The sequence below is a fragment of the Trachemys scripta genome, chromosome 3, assembly GCF_013100865.1.
Source record: "Trachemys scripta elegans isolate TJP31775 chromosome 3, CAS_Tse_1.0, whole genome shotgun sequence".
NCBI lineage: Eukaryota > Metazoa > Chordata > Testudines > Emydidae > Trachemys > Trachemys scripta.
The window spans coordinates 40,186,674-40,204,383 of NC_048300.1; the positions used below are offsets into that span (position 1 = coordinate 40,186,674).

The 17,710-nt window shown below is 40.5% G+C and overlaps 1 protein-coding gene across 2 annotated transcripts in view; it reads right to left on the bottom strand.

The window, feature by feature from the left end:
- Positions 1 to 17,113, bottom strand: part of UBR2 (ubiquitin protein ligase E3 component n-recognin 2) — a 109,624-nt gene extending 92,511 nt beyond the window's left edge. For both annotated transcript variants that reach the window (XM_034764494.1, XM_034764493.1), the window contains exons 1-4: positions 16,962 to 17,113; positions 13,469 to 13,728; positions 9,627 to 9,705; positions 5,251 to 5,364 (exon numbers count right to left, since the gene is read on the bottom strand). In XM_034764494.1, the coding sequence (XP_034620385.1) occupies positions 5,251 to 5,364; positions 9,627 to 9,705; positions 13,469 to 13,728; positions 16,962 to 17,039 (531 nt within the window). In that variant the 5' untranslated portion in view covers positions 17,040 to 17,113. The remainder of the gene's footprint in view (positions 1 to 5,250; positions 5,365 to 9,626; positions 9,706 to 13,468; positions 13,729 to 16,961) is intronic.
- Positions 17,114 to 17,710: the final 597 nt, after the last annotated feature.

Consider the following 17,710-nt stretch of genomic DNA (forward strand, 5'->3'; position numbering starts at 1 on the left):
TTCACTGGAGCAAAGATAGCCTATTGAGAGGCATAGGCATCAGATAGAAAGCCTTTGGAGTACCTGGTGCTATTTTACTACTTTTTAAAATTATTTTATAATTAAAAAAAAACTGCCATTTTTTAAGCCTGTTTTTTTAAATGGTAAAAAAACACCATGCACTAACTCTACACTGTTTAGTCTTCCCTCTAGCATGGAGCCAGTCTATAATAGACTTCCATGGTGTTTGTTCTTCAAAAGGCTGCCTTTTAAAAAAACTCAAACACACACATAGTAGACATAGAAACAAAAATTAGGAACTACTTAAAAAATCTCCACAGCCTGGACTTAAGTTTAAAATGTGTATTTAAGTAAACAAATAATGCATGATATTTCAGTCAGATGTTATATTCTTTTTGGCTCCTGAAAATAATCTATTAAAATTGAGGCTTAATACAGATATAGTGACTTTCCAATAACCATTCTTCTCTTATTTTCCTGGCTAATGTGCTTTCACCTTTCATAAAAAAACAAAACAAAAACAGAAAAAACACCCACAACCTCTTCTTCCCATTAGGAGAATTAAAATAGCCTCAAGATATGCAAAGCCAATTTTTCCATGAACTAATTTAACTTCATAAAGCTCCAGATGACTGATTTATTAGTTTCATGCAGGGCTGATGGGCATCATATTATTGCTGTTTTAAGTTTTAAGAAATTCATTTGTCATAAAAAAGTGCATTCCAAGAGAGTAAGAGGTAATAGCTCTTACAGCAGAAAACTTTTCAGGAGTGGTATAGTGAAAAAAGTTAGCAATACTAAATACTATATTATTATTCTAACTGGGATGTGTAGTCTGCATAATTTTCTTCCCTGCCTCCATCTTTAGTCTAATCGTGACTTTTCCAATATTCTTTGTATTTAAACCATATTAAAGGAATACCTCTGCTATAAACACAAATGATCCATCGGGGGGGCGGGGGGGAAAAAAAAAAAAAAAAAACAACAACAACAATCAACTTGGGATTATAATCAGACAATCAGCGTTTCCCAATATTTTGAGAGACATTTAACAAATAAAAGGAGGTGCTTAAGAACACTGGGGAACCTTGGCAGTCAGATGGCTGATAAATGTCCAGAATCAACTGAGAAACACATTTCTTTTTCCATAACACAGTCTCACAATGTGTGTTTCACAGTACTATACGTGATCAAATTAGAAACATTAAAATAAATACTTAACTATAAAATATAATTATTTGTATAGAAAAGAGGTATAACAGATATTGGGGGAAGGGAACCTGTCTCTGCAAGGGCTTTTCTCCTTTGGAATGCACTCCTTGCCCTCCCCACAGGTCCAAAATACCCCAATATCTATTAAACTTCAGGCCATCTGCCACTCACCCACAGCTGTCACTACATCTCTTTGGCATCATCATTCTCCTCCTCCTCCCTTTCCTCCCACTACCACCAACTCCTCTTCCTGGTTACGCTCACTCCCTCTACAGTTCCACCACCTCTACCTACATCTCAGCCCTTCTCCACCCCCATCTAATTCCCTCTACCAGCAGCAGAAATCTAGGTCCCACATCTGAATGTCCTCATCACCTCTGATGTCAAGTCTGGCACTATCTCCCCACACCTGTCCCCACAACCATTTTCACCCATCTTGTGCCACCATTCCTAACCTCCCTCCTCTTCTCTACCTGTCCATCTCTAAAACAATCACAGCAATCCACAGCCTCTTCATATATTATTCCCTCCAGCTCCTGCCTCTCTCAGTGACCTGGATCCCTTCCTCTGACACTGCCCCTACAGCTGCCTTCTCTTACAGAGGCCTCTTCTTCTCTTACACTCCCCACTCTGGATCACACCATGGTGAGGGTGCTGGTCTTCTGATCTCCTGTTTGTCACTTCCAATCCCTCCCACCTCCCCTTCCCACTCCTTCACCTCTTTTGAACACTGCTGCATTCAACTCTTCTCTCCTCTCTCCCTTCACATTACTGTCCACCCAACTCACCCCATGAGCTCTGCTCTGTGATTTCGATTTCGAGCTCCCTCTTTTCCTCTCCTCACAATCCCCCGTGTACACTCATATTTGGTGACATCAACTTCCATAATAACCCATCTGCCCCTTAAGCTGCATGTTTCCTCACCCTCTCCTCTTCATTAAACCTGTTGCCCTGGTTACACTCTCCCACTCACCATAAGGGTGGTTCACTTGACTTGGTCTTCACCCAGTATTGCTCTCTTTTTAATCTCTGCTGCCGAGTTCCCCCCCTCAGACCATCACCTGTTCTCTTTCACCATTGTTCATCATTGTCACCTGGCAACCTTTCTGGAACTTCCAGTCCATTATCACTGATGGCTTCTCATCTGCTCTTTGCATCTCTCCCCTGGCTTCCCCTTGTTTATAGCAGCAAATATAAGTAGGCACAGCAGAATTCAATTTTTTTTGTTGTAATTTTGACAGATAATATCTATGTTTATTTCTAAGCTTCTTTTCCTGATTTTTATAAATTAAAATTTTCAGTTACATGAAATTAGGAGTTTTAAGCATGTTTTCTATTTAAAAGTTCACACCCACCAAAAAACTAGGGGACCGGAATGTAGCTGTTAAGATTCAAATAGTTAATATTGAATAACTGTTAAAACACAAATAGTCAACATCACATGCCAGAATATACAAAATAAATATCAAACTCTCATAAGTTCAAGCTTACACTGCCCATTTGTAAATTTTGATCATCACAGCTAGAGATATTTTTTGTCAAGTTTGTGTGTGTATATATGGTGAAATCGACATTTACCAACGTTTACCGATAAAAATCTAATCCTACTAAGCCGAAACAAACTGCTTGTCATCACTTTCCAGGCCCTTTGAGCCTATCCCCACCCTACCTAGCATCTCTCATTTCCTATCCTGCCTCTGATCAGCCCATGATGGAAGCCTGCATTACCCAAGTGTTAAGTTTTCAAACCAAGAACCTTTGTGCTCCCCCTCACACTTGCTAGGAGCTCCCTGTAAACATGCGTAAAGCCACCGCACTAGCCTTTTTTCAAATCCCTGCTTAAAGCTTTCCTTTGCCATAATGTCTATAGAAAAAAAATTGACAATAGTTGTGTGGCTGCTGCTGCACGGATACCTCTGTCTACACTGCTGACCAATGCTGTCTCACTGTTTCCTTGTCCTCACCCCCACCTCGCTGCTTGTATCCATCTGTTATATCTTGTCTTCTACTTAGATTGTAAGCTTCTTAATGCAGGGACTGTCTTTTTGTTCTGTATACAACACCAAGCACAACACCTGATCCATGATTAGGACTCCTACATGATGTGGTAATACAAATGAAAAATAATAAATGCTGCAGCACATCTTCTTAAAAGAGCTGCTGAAGAAGCATATAGTTTTGGGGAATATTAAGTATTATGGGGATCTGGTTTATTTGGGCTGCCTTGTTCCCTAGCTTTTTAAATATATGGGATTGCTGTTTCTTTCTTTGATTTGATATATTTTTAAGTATATGTCAGAGGCACCTAGAGCAGTTAGACAGACAAATAAATATAAAATAACAGTAATGAGATGCCCAACACTTTCAGTTACAAAATATTCTTGTGTTTTTTGTTTTTTTGTTTGTTTATATTTTTGTTTTGTTTTTTTAAAGAGAGGTTCTAAACATCTCCATTTTTTGCAGCAGGCCTTTGAAATTCAGCAGAGACATGGCCCTCAGATTAAGGACTTTTCTTCCCTTCTCCCATTAAGTTCTCTTCAGAACTGACAGAGCTATAAAAACTGTTAAAAGTCATCATTTCCCTTCTGTTACTTGTGTTCCATGGGAAATTTTGGCAGCATGCAGAATTAACTAACAAAACATTCTGAAGAGTCAGGTCTACACATTCACCACAGCAGCACCATACCACCATGACCACTGCACACTACCTGGAAACATCTAGCAATTGTTGGAGCAGTTGTAGCAGTGGGGGGAAGGAAGAGAGAGCGCACGCACACCAGACATAGCCAGGTTGGGCTCCTCCACCACCCCCTTTAGCACGTCGCAGCTCCTCTGTGGGGGCACCAAAAAAAGGGAAGGAGTTCTCTCAGACCCAGTGAAGAAGAAACGGAGAACCAGGCCAGATTCCCCACATAAACCTCCTTGGACCCAGCACATGACACTAGCTGTCCATCCACCTTTCTGGGATAACATCCTTCTTAGGTGCTACTAGCTAACATGGTTAGTCCTGTGTCTCAACTGGTAGAAATCTGTTGCAGTGCTGAAGATTCAGGATTCAAACCCTGCTGATGATCTATAATGAGGGGTTTGTTACAGTTGTAACAGAATTTATTTTTTTAAAACTTTTTCCTGTTAAAAACCCCTTAGAAGTTACATTAAAAAAACGACTTTAAAAGAAAGTTATTTAGGTTGTAAAGTCTAGCACATGAATGTTAGGAAATGTCAGAATATAGGTTGCATGTGCAAACTTAATTTGCTCCCTTATATGCATCCATTATGATGCAGTCTTTAATTACATTTTTTTTCCCCCCTCACAGCACCCTTTCTTCATTCAGTGCATAGGATGGATGCACAAGGACAGAACTATGGCTATCTGAGCAACCAGAAATCTAGCTTTTTCTATTTTTGCATGCTTAACTTTGCAATCTAAATAGCTGGTTTTTAAAGTAGTTTTAATATGTAATTTTATATTAATTTTATCTAGTGTATAATATGGTGTAGTACCAATATTTATATTTAGCATGCTGCAAGCTTCCAATTTGTTTTACTTATTCGCTGAGTAGAGAAGACTAACAGCTTTCATCCTAAATAATTTCTTTTTAATTACTTTAGATAAAAAAATTACAAATATCCATGTGCTGAGATGATATAGTAAACAGTATATCAAGACAACATTTTCAGCCAACCAAATAATTTCTAGCGCAAAAATTCTGACTTTCAATTTGGTTCACTCATGGGCTTAAAGCTTTAACATAAATACTAGGACACTACAAATGTTCCAATATTTATTAAAAATTTAAGAGTCCACCATTTCACTAAAACACTGAAGTATACAGATTTTATTATTTCGATAGCATTTAGTTTTCTTATTTTTGAGATGAATTTATAACCTTACAGAAGTCACATATAAGATGATTAGAGATTTATTTTCCCTTACCTTCTGAATTTCAGAATTGTGCATAATTTGGTCTGGCAGCATATAATGTCCTAAACTAGCACTATTATACAGTATCTATATATAAAAATTTTATTTATTACCTCCTCTTCTGCTGTTTCTGCTGTGTTAAGTTCATGCTTTTGACAGTACGGACCTTCTTTCCAAGCTTCAGTATCACCACAATCACAGAAACCTCCTCCGCATGATGTTGTCATCTGAAGTTGTTTAAAACACACAAAACTGTATTCATGTGCAAGATCTATTTATACTGAAAGCACCAACACATTAACCCTTATGCTATTAGAGATTTTCCTGTATGCTACTCAAATAAATATGGTAAAAGCATGTCAATAAATGTCTGTGACACAGAGATTATCTACATCATTCATCTGTTTAAAAAAAAAAAAAAAAAAAACATACAATTATATTGTTAAAGTAACTCTAGAGCATAGGTTTGGGGAGGTCGCATACAGCATCTGATGTATTTATAGAACACAGAAATTACCAGTATACATTTATTCTGAATCAGTCACAGAAGACTGGTCTGATTTTTTTTTTTTTTTTTTTTTTTTAAACAGAACCTTTTCTTCAAATTCCAATATTTAAAATGTTTGCATTATAATGTCATTTATAAACAGGACACTTTTGTTTTGAAAACAAATTGCATACTGCCACATCCTACTATATAGGGACATCAGAGGGATAGTCACTACAGTTTGAGGGTCACATTTATAACAACTGGCTTCTGTTACGCTTACTAAAGTGGATAGTGAAAAAAAACTGTTTGCAGTGCTGTGACCTGAAGAGCTCTGCATAGCTCAAAAGCCTGTGTCTCTGACCAATAGAAGTTGGTCTAATAAAAGATATTACCTTGCTCACCTTGTCTCTCTAATGACAAATATTTGCATTTCCACAGTTAGTAAAACTTAATTTTAAAATTAAAAGCGCTTGAAATAAGTATTGAGTACAATTATTTCTTAAATCACAAATGTGAATGGAGTTCATGAATACATAACGATTCTGTGACCTATTTTTGATGCACAGATTCTCCACAGTACACATTCTCCTTTTCTGTCTACCAAGTTAGTCAAGGCACTCAGATCTTTTTTCATTTTTAGAGAACATTTTACACCTCCAAAAGCCTCTATTCCTATTGTTTCATATTGCATTAGTAGTTATTAAATGAAGAGTGCATACTAACACCCTCCATAATAGTAAACGCAAGTAGGCTATCAAGGGTATTGAGAGAGGAAAAGAAGTTCTCTCCGTTCGTTTCAACTGTAACACTTCTACAGAAATTCTATTACACACTTGACAGTACCAAAGAAACAGACTGATATGTAAAGACTAATTAAGTAAATATTTGTGCTAGTTAAAAGGAACATCAAGTTAAAAAAAATATATATACTCACCTGTACTACTAACAGTACTGTGGATTAAAGAAGCTAAATTTTTTATTTTACTAGTTTCAGCTCTGTGTGTTTACTTAAATATTTCACTCAGCTTGACAAACTAATCTATTTCACTTTTCTTTCTAGCGTTTCCTTTTCTAGCTCTCATGCATAGGGCCCTGCCAAATTCGCAGCCATGAAAAACACGTCATGGACCATGAAAACTGGTCTTTTGTGTGCTTTTACCCTATACTATACAGATTTCACAAGGGAGACCAGCGTTTCTCAAATTGGGGGTCCTGACCCAAAAGGGAGTTGCAGAGGGGTCACAAGGTTCAGGGGTGTGTGGTGCCCATACTCCACCAATATACGAATATGGTGGCCTGGCTCCAGTTTGGAGCCTGGTCTCTCCCCCAGCCCCACCTGCCACCCCCAAGCTCCTCCCCCGGAGCATCCCCCCTGCTGCCCCTAGGCAATTTAAAAGGGCTCAGGGCCCCCGCCGCCACCACTGGCAGCACAACAGGGCTAAGGCGGCTTCCTGCCCGCCCAGTCCTCTTCCGGAAGGCCAGCACATCCCTGTGGCCCCGGGGGGGGGGGGGGGGGGGGCAGCCCCCCGGGGGGGGCCACCCCCCCCCCCCGGCCGGCCGGGGGGGGGGGGGGGGGGGGAGGACACAGATGGACGGGACCCACAGGCTACCCCAAGCTGAGGCCAATGGGAGCTGCGGGGATGGTCCCTGCGGGCAGCAGAACATGGAGACCCCTCCAGCCCCCTGCCTAGGAGCTGCTGCCAGAGGGGGGTGCGGGTCGCTTTCGGAAGCCGCCTGAGGTAAGCGCTACATGCTTCACCCTCTCCCGCACCACAACCCTCTGCCCCAGCCCAGACCCTGTACCCAAACTCCCTCCCAGAGCCCGACCCCTCTCCCCTCCCACACCCAAACTCCCTCCCAGAGCCTTAGGCAGGTGGGGTAAGGCAGGACTTGAACCTCTTCTGGGCACCACCAAAAATTATGCAAACCTGTTGCCCCAAACAAGGTTATTTTAGGGCGGGGGTCACAATATTTTCACCCTTACTTCTGCACTGCCTTCAGAACTGGGTGGCTGGAGAGCAGTGGCTGTTGGCCAGGCACCAAACTCTGAAGGCAGAGCCCCCCCAGCAGCAGTACAGAAGTAAGGGTGGCAATACCATACCATGCCACCCTTACTTCTGTGCTGCTGCCTTCAGAGCTGGGCAGCCAGAGAGTGGCGGCTGCTGACGGAGGGCCCAGCTCTGCAGGCAACAGCACAGAAGTAAGAGTAGCAGTACTGCAACCCCCACCCCCCCCAATATCCTTGTGATCCCCTCACAAGTCCTTTTTGGGTCAAGACCGCTACAATTGTATTGTGTCCAGTTCTGGCGCCACATTTCAGGAAAGATGTGGACAAATTGGAGAAATTCCAGAGAAGAACAACAAAAATGATTAAAGATCTAGAAACCATGACCTATGAGGGAAGATTGAAAAAACTGGGTTTGTTTAGTCTGGAAAAGAGAAGACAGAGGGGACATAACAGTTTTCAAGTACATAAAAGGTTGTTACAAGGAGGAGGGAGAAAAATTGTTCTTCTTAACCTCTGAGAATAGGACAAGAAGCAATGGGCTTAAATTGCAGCAAGGATGGTTTAGGTTGGACATTAGGAAAAACTTCCCAATTGTCAGAGCTGTTAAGCACTGGAATAAATTGCCTGGGGAGGTTGTGGAATCTCCATCATTCGACATTTTTAAGAGCAGGTTGGATAAACACCTGTCAGGGATGGTCTAGATAATACTTAGTCCTGCCTTGAGTGCAAGGGACTGGACTAGACAACCTCTCTGGGTCCCTTCCAGTTCTATGAATTACAACACCATGAAATTTCAGATTTAAATAGCTGAAATCAAGACATTTACAATTTTTAAAATCCTATGACCATGAAATTGTCCAAAATTGACCCTGAATTTGGCAGGGCCCTACTCGTGCATTAACAAACTTCTGTTGTGCAGGAGTTCATGGCAGTGCAGTTACTTTTTTAACTAACTTCTCTCACTCATAAGTTTGCTCAACACCTTTCATTATTTTTATATATATATTTTACACACACACACACACACACACACACACACACACACACACACACACACACACACAGTGAAANACACACACACACACACACACACACACACACACACACACACACACACAAAGTGAAACTATGTCTAACACAGTGATTTTCAACCTGTGGTCTGCAGACCCCTGAGGAGCTGTACACTAGGTCTAAGGTGTCTGCATATGTGAATACCCCACCTCCAGGTCAAAACCTGAATGTGCCATTACCATAGAAGCCCACAGTTTAGTGCCCTTTCTCACACTGCACCCAATGCCATGCTAAGCATATGCAACACTTATAGCTGAATTCTGTTCAGTCAGTTTTCAGTCTAAGATTTCTATGGTAGGGGTCTGCAGATCACAGGTTGAATTTCCAAAGGGGTCCGCACCGCCATTTGAAATTTTTTGGGGGTCCACAAATTAAAAAGATTGAAAACCACAATAAAACTAACTCCAATTTATGTTTAATTTAGAATTGTGATGGTATTTAAGATTAAAGTGTAGAAACACTACTACAATAATTTGCTCAGTGGTTTCAAATATTAACTAAGTCTTGTTAAAGCTAAGCTTTTAAACTGAGGTTAAAACTCCCAGTTCTGGTAAGGTTACACTGCACATTTTTAATTCCAACCATACTGGGCGTGTATATTCGTATACACACTTTATTTTGAAATACATAAACATTCTTAAATATAAATTACATACTGGAACTCTGAATATACCCATTCATAAGAAATACACCTCTACCCCGATATAACGCTGTTCTCAGGAGCCAAAAAAAATCTTACCGCATTATAGGTGAAACCGCATTATATTGAACTTGCTTTGATCCGCTGGAGTGCACAGCCCCACCCCCTTGGAGCGCTGCTTTACCGCTTTATATCCGAATTCATGTTATATTGCGTCGCATTATATCGTGGTAGAGGTATATATTATACCCAATTCATATACTCCAAGAAGATTACTAACCCTGTATCGATGCTCTCTATGAATACTTCCCAAAAAGCACTCCATACATAACACACAAGTTGGATCAACCGCACAGTCTCTGGAAACAGAGGAAAAAATTAAGCAAAAAATATTACTTTAACTTTTAATTATGCATCTAACAACAGTTTATTTTCAAAATACATGAATGTGAGCCTTCTTGCTAAAGTGTTTGTTATTCAGTAATATGATCGTTTTTGATGAGAAAACGAGAGGAAATTTTATTCCTAGAGCAGAAGTGGCTATGAAGAACAGCCGGGGCAGTAGGCCTGGAAAACCATGTGGGTAATTAACATATTACTTTCAGTAGATGAAACAAGTGCATTACCTGGTAACCCAGCCATGTTACCAGATTCAAACCTGTTTTTAAGGTATAGGAAATCATGAAAACTACATAACCAAGCAAGTTCTCTCAGGGTATAGGATGCAAGTGCTAGACATGGTCCTAAGTAATCAATGCACACAGATTTTCATCACACCTTGTATGAAAAGTTACATGCAAAAAAGATTAGGAACCACCTCTTTGCTTCTAAATTTAGCCATACAAGTCTCCTAATGAGTTCCAAGAACAAGATTTTCACAACCACCAGAAGATCAAGGACCACTTAGAGAAGGCAAACACTTTTTACAGGCACTAACTGTAACACTTGGACGTACCACCTCTAGAAATCGGGTAAAAGACTAATGTGTAATTGCCTTGTTCATATAGCCAAAAATTTGAAAAAACTATCACATGATATATTGACACTACAGGCAACTGACTAACAGCCACAGATATAGATTCAGGGAGTCAGATTTCACAATGGAAAAATAAAGAGCATCTAAAAAAATATCTGAAGAGAAACTAAGGATTTCTTGAGATGTCCATCAAGAAAGAATATAAACAAGAAGTCACATGAATCCCTTATTTTGTTCAAAACAACAAACAAAAAGCTATGACGCACCTACTAGTATTCTTAATTCCATTTGGCCCAATTCATCAGTATCAGTAGAGGAATAATCATGGATCCACAGCATAAATATTACCAATAGTATTTTTTGTTTACATTAGTTTATTTTAAGTGCCAATTTAATTAGTGAAACAAAAAAAAGCCTGTGAATAATCCCAGCAAGCTGTAAGTATCGAAGCCTAACACATTAGTTGCTGCAGGTCTACAAGCTTCTTAAAAAACAAGAACATATTTTTCAGGTTCTCATACTTTTAGAGTATTTCATGGATTACAAACAATAGCAAATTTGTATCCTATAGGGTTGAAGAAAAAAATTCTTCTCCCCTATTTGCCACCAGCTACAAAGTATAAGCTATTAAGTACAAAAGGATACACAGTAACAATATATGTGCTATAGGTCTAGCAGAAAAGTAGAGACTCAATCCTGATATGCACAAATCACTTTCCCATATTGAAAACTCCAAAAATCAACCATATTGGTGTACCTGAACTATTCTTCACATTTTCTACTGAGATGAAGATACCAAGTGAATTTAAACAGTAAATCTATCATTCTCTGAAGATTATATCAAGGAACTGCATTTTTCCATGCTTTCCTACAACACTGGCTATTGTTTTCTTAATATCTTGTGATGCTGGTCTTGAAAACACAGGTTTGGAAGAAGTTACTGTAATTGCCACAGCACAGTTTTCATCAGCTCAAGTAAAGGAAGTTTCATGTTTAGCTAAGGTATTATTCTTCTGGATCACAAAGAATAAGAATGACTCTATAGCCTACTGATTAGGAATTAGATTTGATTTTTTTCAGGCTAGATTCAAAAGGGTATTTAGGAGCTACTCACAAAAACAAGGTGGCTGAGGTGGTGCTGCTGCCACTACCACCCTTACACCCAACAGTCCAGTGGTTAGGTTGCTTACCCAGAATGTGCGAGATCCCGCTTCAACTCCCCACTGGGACTTGAACCCAGATTTCTCATATCCCAGGTGAGATCCCTGTGTCTCAACATCTCCTGTTGAAGCTGTTCCACTTTGTATAAAAAATTAAATATTCATCAATCCAATGAGGGACAATGACACTAACCAGGGGGTGAGGGGGAAAGGAAAGCTGCCTCACCCAGGTTCCAGTCCCCGCTCCAATGAATAATTTATACAAAATGAAACAGCTTCAACAGGGGAGACTCAGAGACCCATCCCATAATAACCAATACCCTGGTTATTAGGGCAATCACCTGGGATATAGGAAACCCATATATAGGGGGCACCACCATGCCCACCACCTCCTCAGTTTTGTGAATCTAGACCAAAATATCATGTGCTCTTATTGAAAAATGTTTAAAATTGCCAAAACATGTTTTGTTTCAGGCAGGGTGGATAAAAATCAATGATTTAAAAAAAAAAATTTAAAGAAACAAAACATGTTTTGGCAATTTTAAATGTTTTTCAATAAGAGCACATGATATTTTGGTCTAGATTCACAAAACTGAGGAGGTGGTGGGCATGGTGGTGCCCCCTATATATGGGTTTCCTATATCCCAGGTGATATAGGAAAATTAAATAAAATGCTTTTTGAGGAAAAAACCTATCTAAAGATAGTTTTAATTAAGGTACATTATAGCTCAAAATCTCCCGTCATGGAATAGGGATTATAAATTCTAATTCTATAGTATGAGACAATATATTCATGTAATGTTTAAGAAAAGTTTTGTAAATGAGTTCCAATAGTTTGTGGATTAGGGACCCAACCTTATGAGGTTCCAGGGGCTTCTCTATAGATTAACCTAAATAATCTATTAGGCAAGATGATCAGGTACGCAACCCCATGCTCTGGGTGTCCTTCAGCCTCTGACTGCCAGGTGCTGGGGCTGGGCGAAAGGGGTTAGGATCATTTGATGATTGCCGTTCCGTTCATTCCCTTTTAAAGCATCTGGCATTGGCCACTGTTGTATGACATGATACCGGGCTAGATGGACCATTGGTCTGACCCAGTATGACCATTCTTATGTGGTTCTTGTGCTGAAAATGTACAAAGGTTAACATAGCAAAAAATGGGAAAGGAACAAGACAGACAAGGTGACAATAAAATCATAGCTACTTTAAGTCATATGCAGATCTTGATAATATGGTTTTTAATATTTATTGGTAACATCCTCCTATTCACTTCTTGTAGGCTTCACAACAGAAATGAGATTTTTAAGAGACATCAGGGAGGGATAACTCAGTGGTTTGAGCATTGGCCTGCTAAACCCAGGTTTGTAAGTTCAATCCTTGAGGGGGCCACTTAGGGATCTGGGGCAAAATTGGTCCTGCTACTGAAGGCAGGGGGCTGGACTCAATGACCTTTCAGGGTCCCTTCCAATTTTATGAGATAGGTATATCTCCATAAATAAATAAATAAACAAACAGGGGAGCGGGCTTAATGAGCAAGTTAGGTTTTTTTTTGCCTACCAATCTAATCACCATTAATTGTACTTTTCATTGAAAGATATTCAGAACACAGGAGGAACATCTGTAGATGCATGTTAAACATTTGAATTAATTAATGATAAATTAATTTCAATTTTTGCATTTAAGTCTTGGACTTGATTTGACAGTTTAGCCACCTTCCCCTTTATCTAAGAGTATTTTTTCCTTTTTAATAACCAACACTGACATTTTCAAAAACTAAATCTGTTTAATTATACTGATACTGTAATTAATTTTTCTCCTGCTGATTAAGTCTTTAGTATGTTACCAATAACAAACCAGACAACACCCACAATGTTCCAAGTATACTAAAAATACGTATGGACAGTTAATATTTTCATTAGGACAAAAATGTTTCTACCAAAAAAAGTTGAGCATTAATCATTTAGGAGAATTGTGGAATTAAGCTACCTGCAAGAGTATGTAGGTTCTCCCACTTTAAAAACCCGACCACAAAGATGGGAAGGTTTGTTTGCTTGCTCAAGTTTTGGAAATCCAAATGCAGGATCTTCACCACATAGATACCATTCCATTGGTCCCAGCAGTACATGTTGTGCTACCATGTCTTCTCTTTGTGGGGCAGGGTTAGGACCCCTGCAGTAAATTTTGGGTACATAGTAGGCTAGATGCAGGTATACTTCTTTAGGAAGATCAGTTGCTTGTAGCCATTTCTTTAATTAAAAAGAAAACATTAAACAAAATTACTCACAAATAAAATCAACACCACCCAGTCATAACTGTTACAGCACCTTCCTTTTCAACCTAAAAGCTAAAGGGACACTGCAAACTTTAAAGTCAAATTTCTCTGTGAAAATTTTGCAACTACTACAGTTACAAGTAACGTAGATTACTACAAATAAACATTAGCAAAAATATTTCTTTTTATCAATTTGAATATTTTGTGAATTTGACAGCACACACAGGGAGATTTTCAAAGGCACAAAGGAGAATTAGCGCCTAACTCTCAAAAATCTCCATCATAGTGTATATCTATTCTTTCCTTTCTGAAAGGACCTTAATACATCAACAAAGAAGAAAATTCCTTACACATTTTTTGTTTAAAGAATCCTTTTTAAAAACAAACTCAGGACATACTGTTTAAAGGGTAATCTGTCAGAAATTAGAATTATTTCAATTTTTAAAAGTTTCAAGTTGAACAGTGACCTTCAAAGGATGTATCTGCTGTATCCCCTAGAGTCAAAACATTTTCCCCTCAATTACACGAGGTACAAAAGGTGAGATGCATTATGTATATTGTAAAAATGTGTCCCTCTCATTACATTTGTTTTATTTCAACCATGTAACTGAAGACTTTACCGTTTGCCATTTTTAATGGATGTACTACTGATAATCATTACTACAGAATATAATCAACAATGGACATATACACGTACTACAAGTACGCACTGATTCAGTACTGTACTGTGTATAAACCTTACCAACATGCAATTACTACTACCAAATACTTCTTGGTAACTTCAGATTATGAGAAAACTAGTTCATTCATTTCAGAATTAACCCAAATATGGATGAAAAGCAAGAATTACTGATACAGAAATAATTGGTTTTAGAAACCAGCTGCTGTAGCTTGATTTTACTGGAATAATGTATTGTCTTCTCTTAAGGACCTATATTAGAGTAGACAAGCACTATTCTGAAAAATCTTCATGAAAGAGCTTAGAATTTACCCTTATTTTTACTGTTTGCTATTTATATAGCACTTTTTCCATTGATGACACTCACACAGTGCCTCTTTGGAAAATGCTGAACACCTATAATAAAACCATAGCAGAAAATGTCATATTTAAATAGTTTAGAAGCAGCTAATTTTATTGCTAGACTATTTCTGATACAATTCTTAGAACTGATGGTAGAAATTTACTCTACCCTCCCTGCCCCCAGTACTGATTTCTCAAAGCCCTGGTAATGAAACTACTCAATCTTCTAGTACTCAATCTTCTAGTACTAAGTTACCTTTTGTGTTCAGAGAACTGGAATTTTTCTAAACTGACCCTGGGTGAAAGACTACCAAAAAAAAAAAAAAAATCCAGCAACCAAAAAGCTCAGAGTTATTTTGCTCTATAGTTAAACCAGCCATTCCAATAAAAGATCAAAGAAACTACATCTTTTTTCCCCCTATCTTCTTTTCTCTCCAAGAATTTGACCTTTCTGTTCTTGTAAGCCTTTAAATATATATACATATATTTAAACTAATCTAGTTTTCCTCACTTGTGCTGAATATCTTCTACTACTGTATTAGGAACTAAATCTAATTACATTAGAATTGACCTTGCATCTCCTGCTGTGTTTCTCCCAAAAGTGGGTCATTTCCAAGGCCATATTCTGCAGTACACATAAGTTCTATTGTTTTAATTCTTTCCTTAGCCTAGTATCTTAAACTTGCTTCATCTCAACTCTAGAGTATATTACTACCTTCTATCTGGAAAAACCGGAGTGATTAAGTTTTACTACAAGCTCAGACAAGTACCTAGTCAGAGAAAAAAAAAAAAAATCACATCTCCCAGGTGAGCAGCCTATCCTTCCCAATAATTGTGGTTATTCTTATACTGGTAGAAAAATTCTCTCGGGGTCTCACATAAACTGCTAATTTATCCTTGAAAGTCAGTGATATTTTCTAAAATGATTAAATGTTTTAGAAAATAATAATTTATTTTTAATTTTGCCCTGGAGTAGATTACATTTTAGCAAAGGGTACAGAATTTAAGTTTTCTAGATAAAACTCTGTGGCCTATAAAATCTTAGTGAGGGTTTCCGTATTAAATTGATTGCTTAATTTGTCTGACAAATATTGCCATTACATGCACAAGCTGTAGTATCGGCCCATGCAAGAAAAAGCTAAATAACTAAGTTGCATATGGAAATACTAAATTTTATACAAAGTAACTGAATGTGGAAATTTTAAGCTCCAATGACACAAGCTGCCTAGTGTCATCTCCTCCGACCCCCCACATTTCTGTACAGAGCCCAAGTGACCTTATTGGGGCTTTTAAGATTCGATTCAAATCCTAGCTTGTCTAAACAGAAATCAGAAGCAAAGTAGTATGGACTACAAGGAGAAAGTAATGTATCCCAGAGCAGAATCAAATGAGTTTTACCTGAACAGTCCAAAAAAGTTGACTGACCAAATGAGTAACAGGAAAAATGTGACACAAAAATCAATATTGGACTGTAAGAATGTCAGGGCTAGTCTACACTGGCAACGCTAAACAGGTTTACGGGGGCAGACCACTGCTCTCCCACAGAATCCCACTGAAATCAACAGGACGCTGTTCACGGGTCTGTACACATGAAGCTCCTTCCAAGCTTGGGGCCTAAAAGCTAAGGAGGGGGAGAAGCAAACAGTGTTTCCAAAACTTTCTCCCAAGAAATCTGAAGAACAAAACTTTAAAACTGCGAAGGGAGGAGGAACCAGCCATCTGAAATACAGTCAGTTACAACAGGAGACGGGGCAAGTGACCAGTTTTAGAGAGGAAACAGCGGGGCGGACTCTACACTACATTGCTGTCAAACGCACAAACCAAGCAGACAGGAGAGCTGCTTTTGCGCCTCTCCTCCAGGTCCCGTCACACTTGGCCGGACTTGTCACAGCAGCAAGTCCACACGCAGGGGGCAGAGGGAGTCTAAGTCACGGAGCCCCGCCACAACCGCCCCTGGCCACCAAGCGCATTTACGCCCCTTCCCCCTCAGCCCTCCCTCCCCTCCGGCAGCCCTAGAGACCGCCTCCCCCTGCCAGTGCCGGCCGCCCCGGGCCTGGCACTACGGACCCCCCCGCCGGCCCGGCCCGTGCCCACACCCCCACCCCGCCCGCGGGGCCGAGCCCCTAACGGCCCCCCGACCCCGGTCCCGGCCCCGGCCCCGGTCCCCGCGGGCGGACGAGCCTCACCACGGCAACCTCCTCGGCAGAACATTCCAGGAAGCTCCTGTCAATGGCTTGAACCTCCGTCTCCAAGTCCGACGCCATCTTCCTCCCCCCTCCACCAGCCCCACCAAGTAGGTGACACCCGGAACCGGACCCAGCCGGCCTCCCTGGGGGGAGAACCCACTTCCGCTTCTCCCTCCCCCGCCGCCGCCGGGTGGCGTATAACAGCCCTCCCCCGCCCGCCACGGAGACGCCATCATGGGCCGCCGGTGCATTGTGGGGGATGTAGTCTTTCCCCTGGCGCTCTGCTGCTCAGGGTGGTAACGCGGCCCTCACCTTGGTCGCGCTCCTCGCCCTTCCCCCACATATTTTGCCCAGGCTTTGAGCACTGCAGCTCGCCAGCATCAGGGGGCTGTGCCTCGTGTCAGCTTACAGGTGTGCTTCTTCAAGTAGGGTTACCATACGTCCTCTTTTTCCCGGACATGTCCGGCTTTTCGGCACTCAAACCCCCGTCCGGGGGGAATTGCCAAAAAGCCGAACATGTCCGGGAAAATGGCGGCTCTGCTCCTCCCCTGACTCTTCGGCTCTGTTTAAGAGCCGGGCTGCCCGAGCGCTACCGGCTTCGGAGCCCGGGAGGGGAAGTCCCCAGCTGGGGGCGCAGGGTCCGGAGGCAAGGGGGCTGCCCGAAGCCCAAGTGCTACCGGCTTCACGGTTTGCCGGGCAGCCTCCAGATCCTGCGCCCCCGGCTGGGCGCTTCCCCTCCCGGGCTCCAG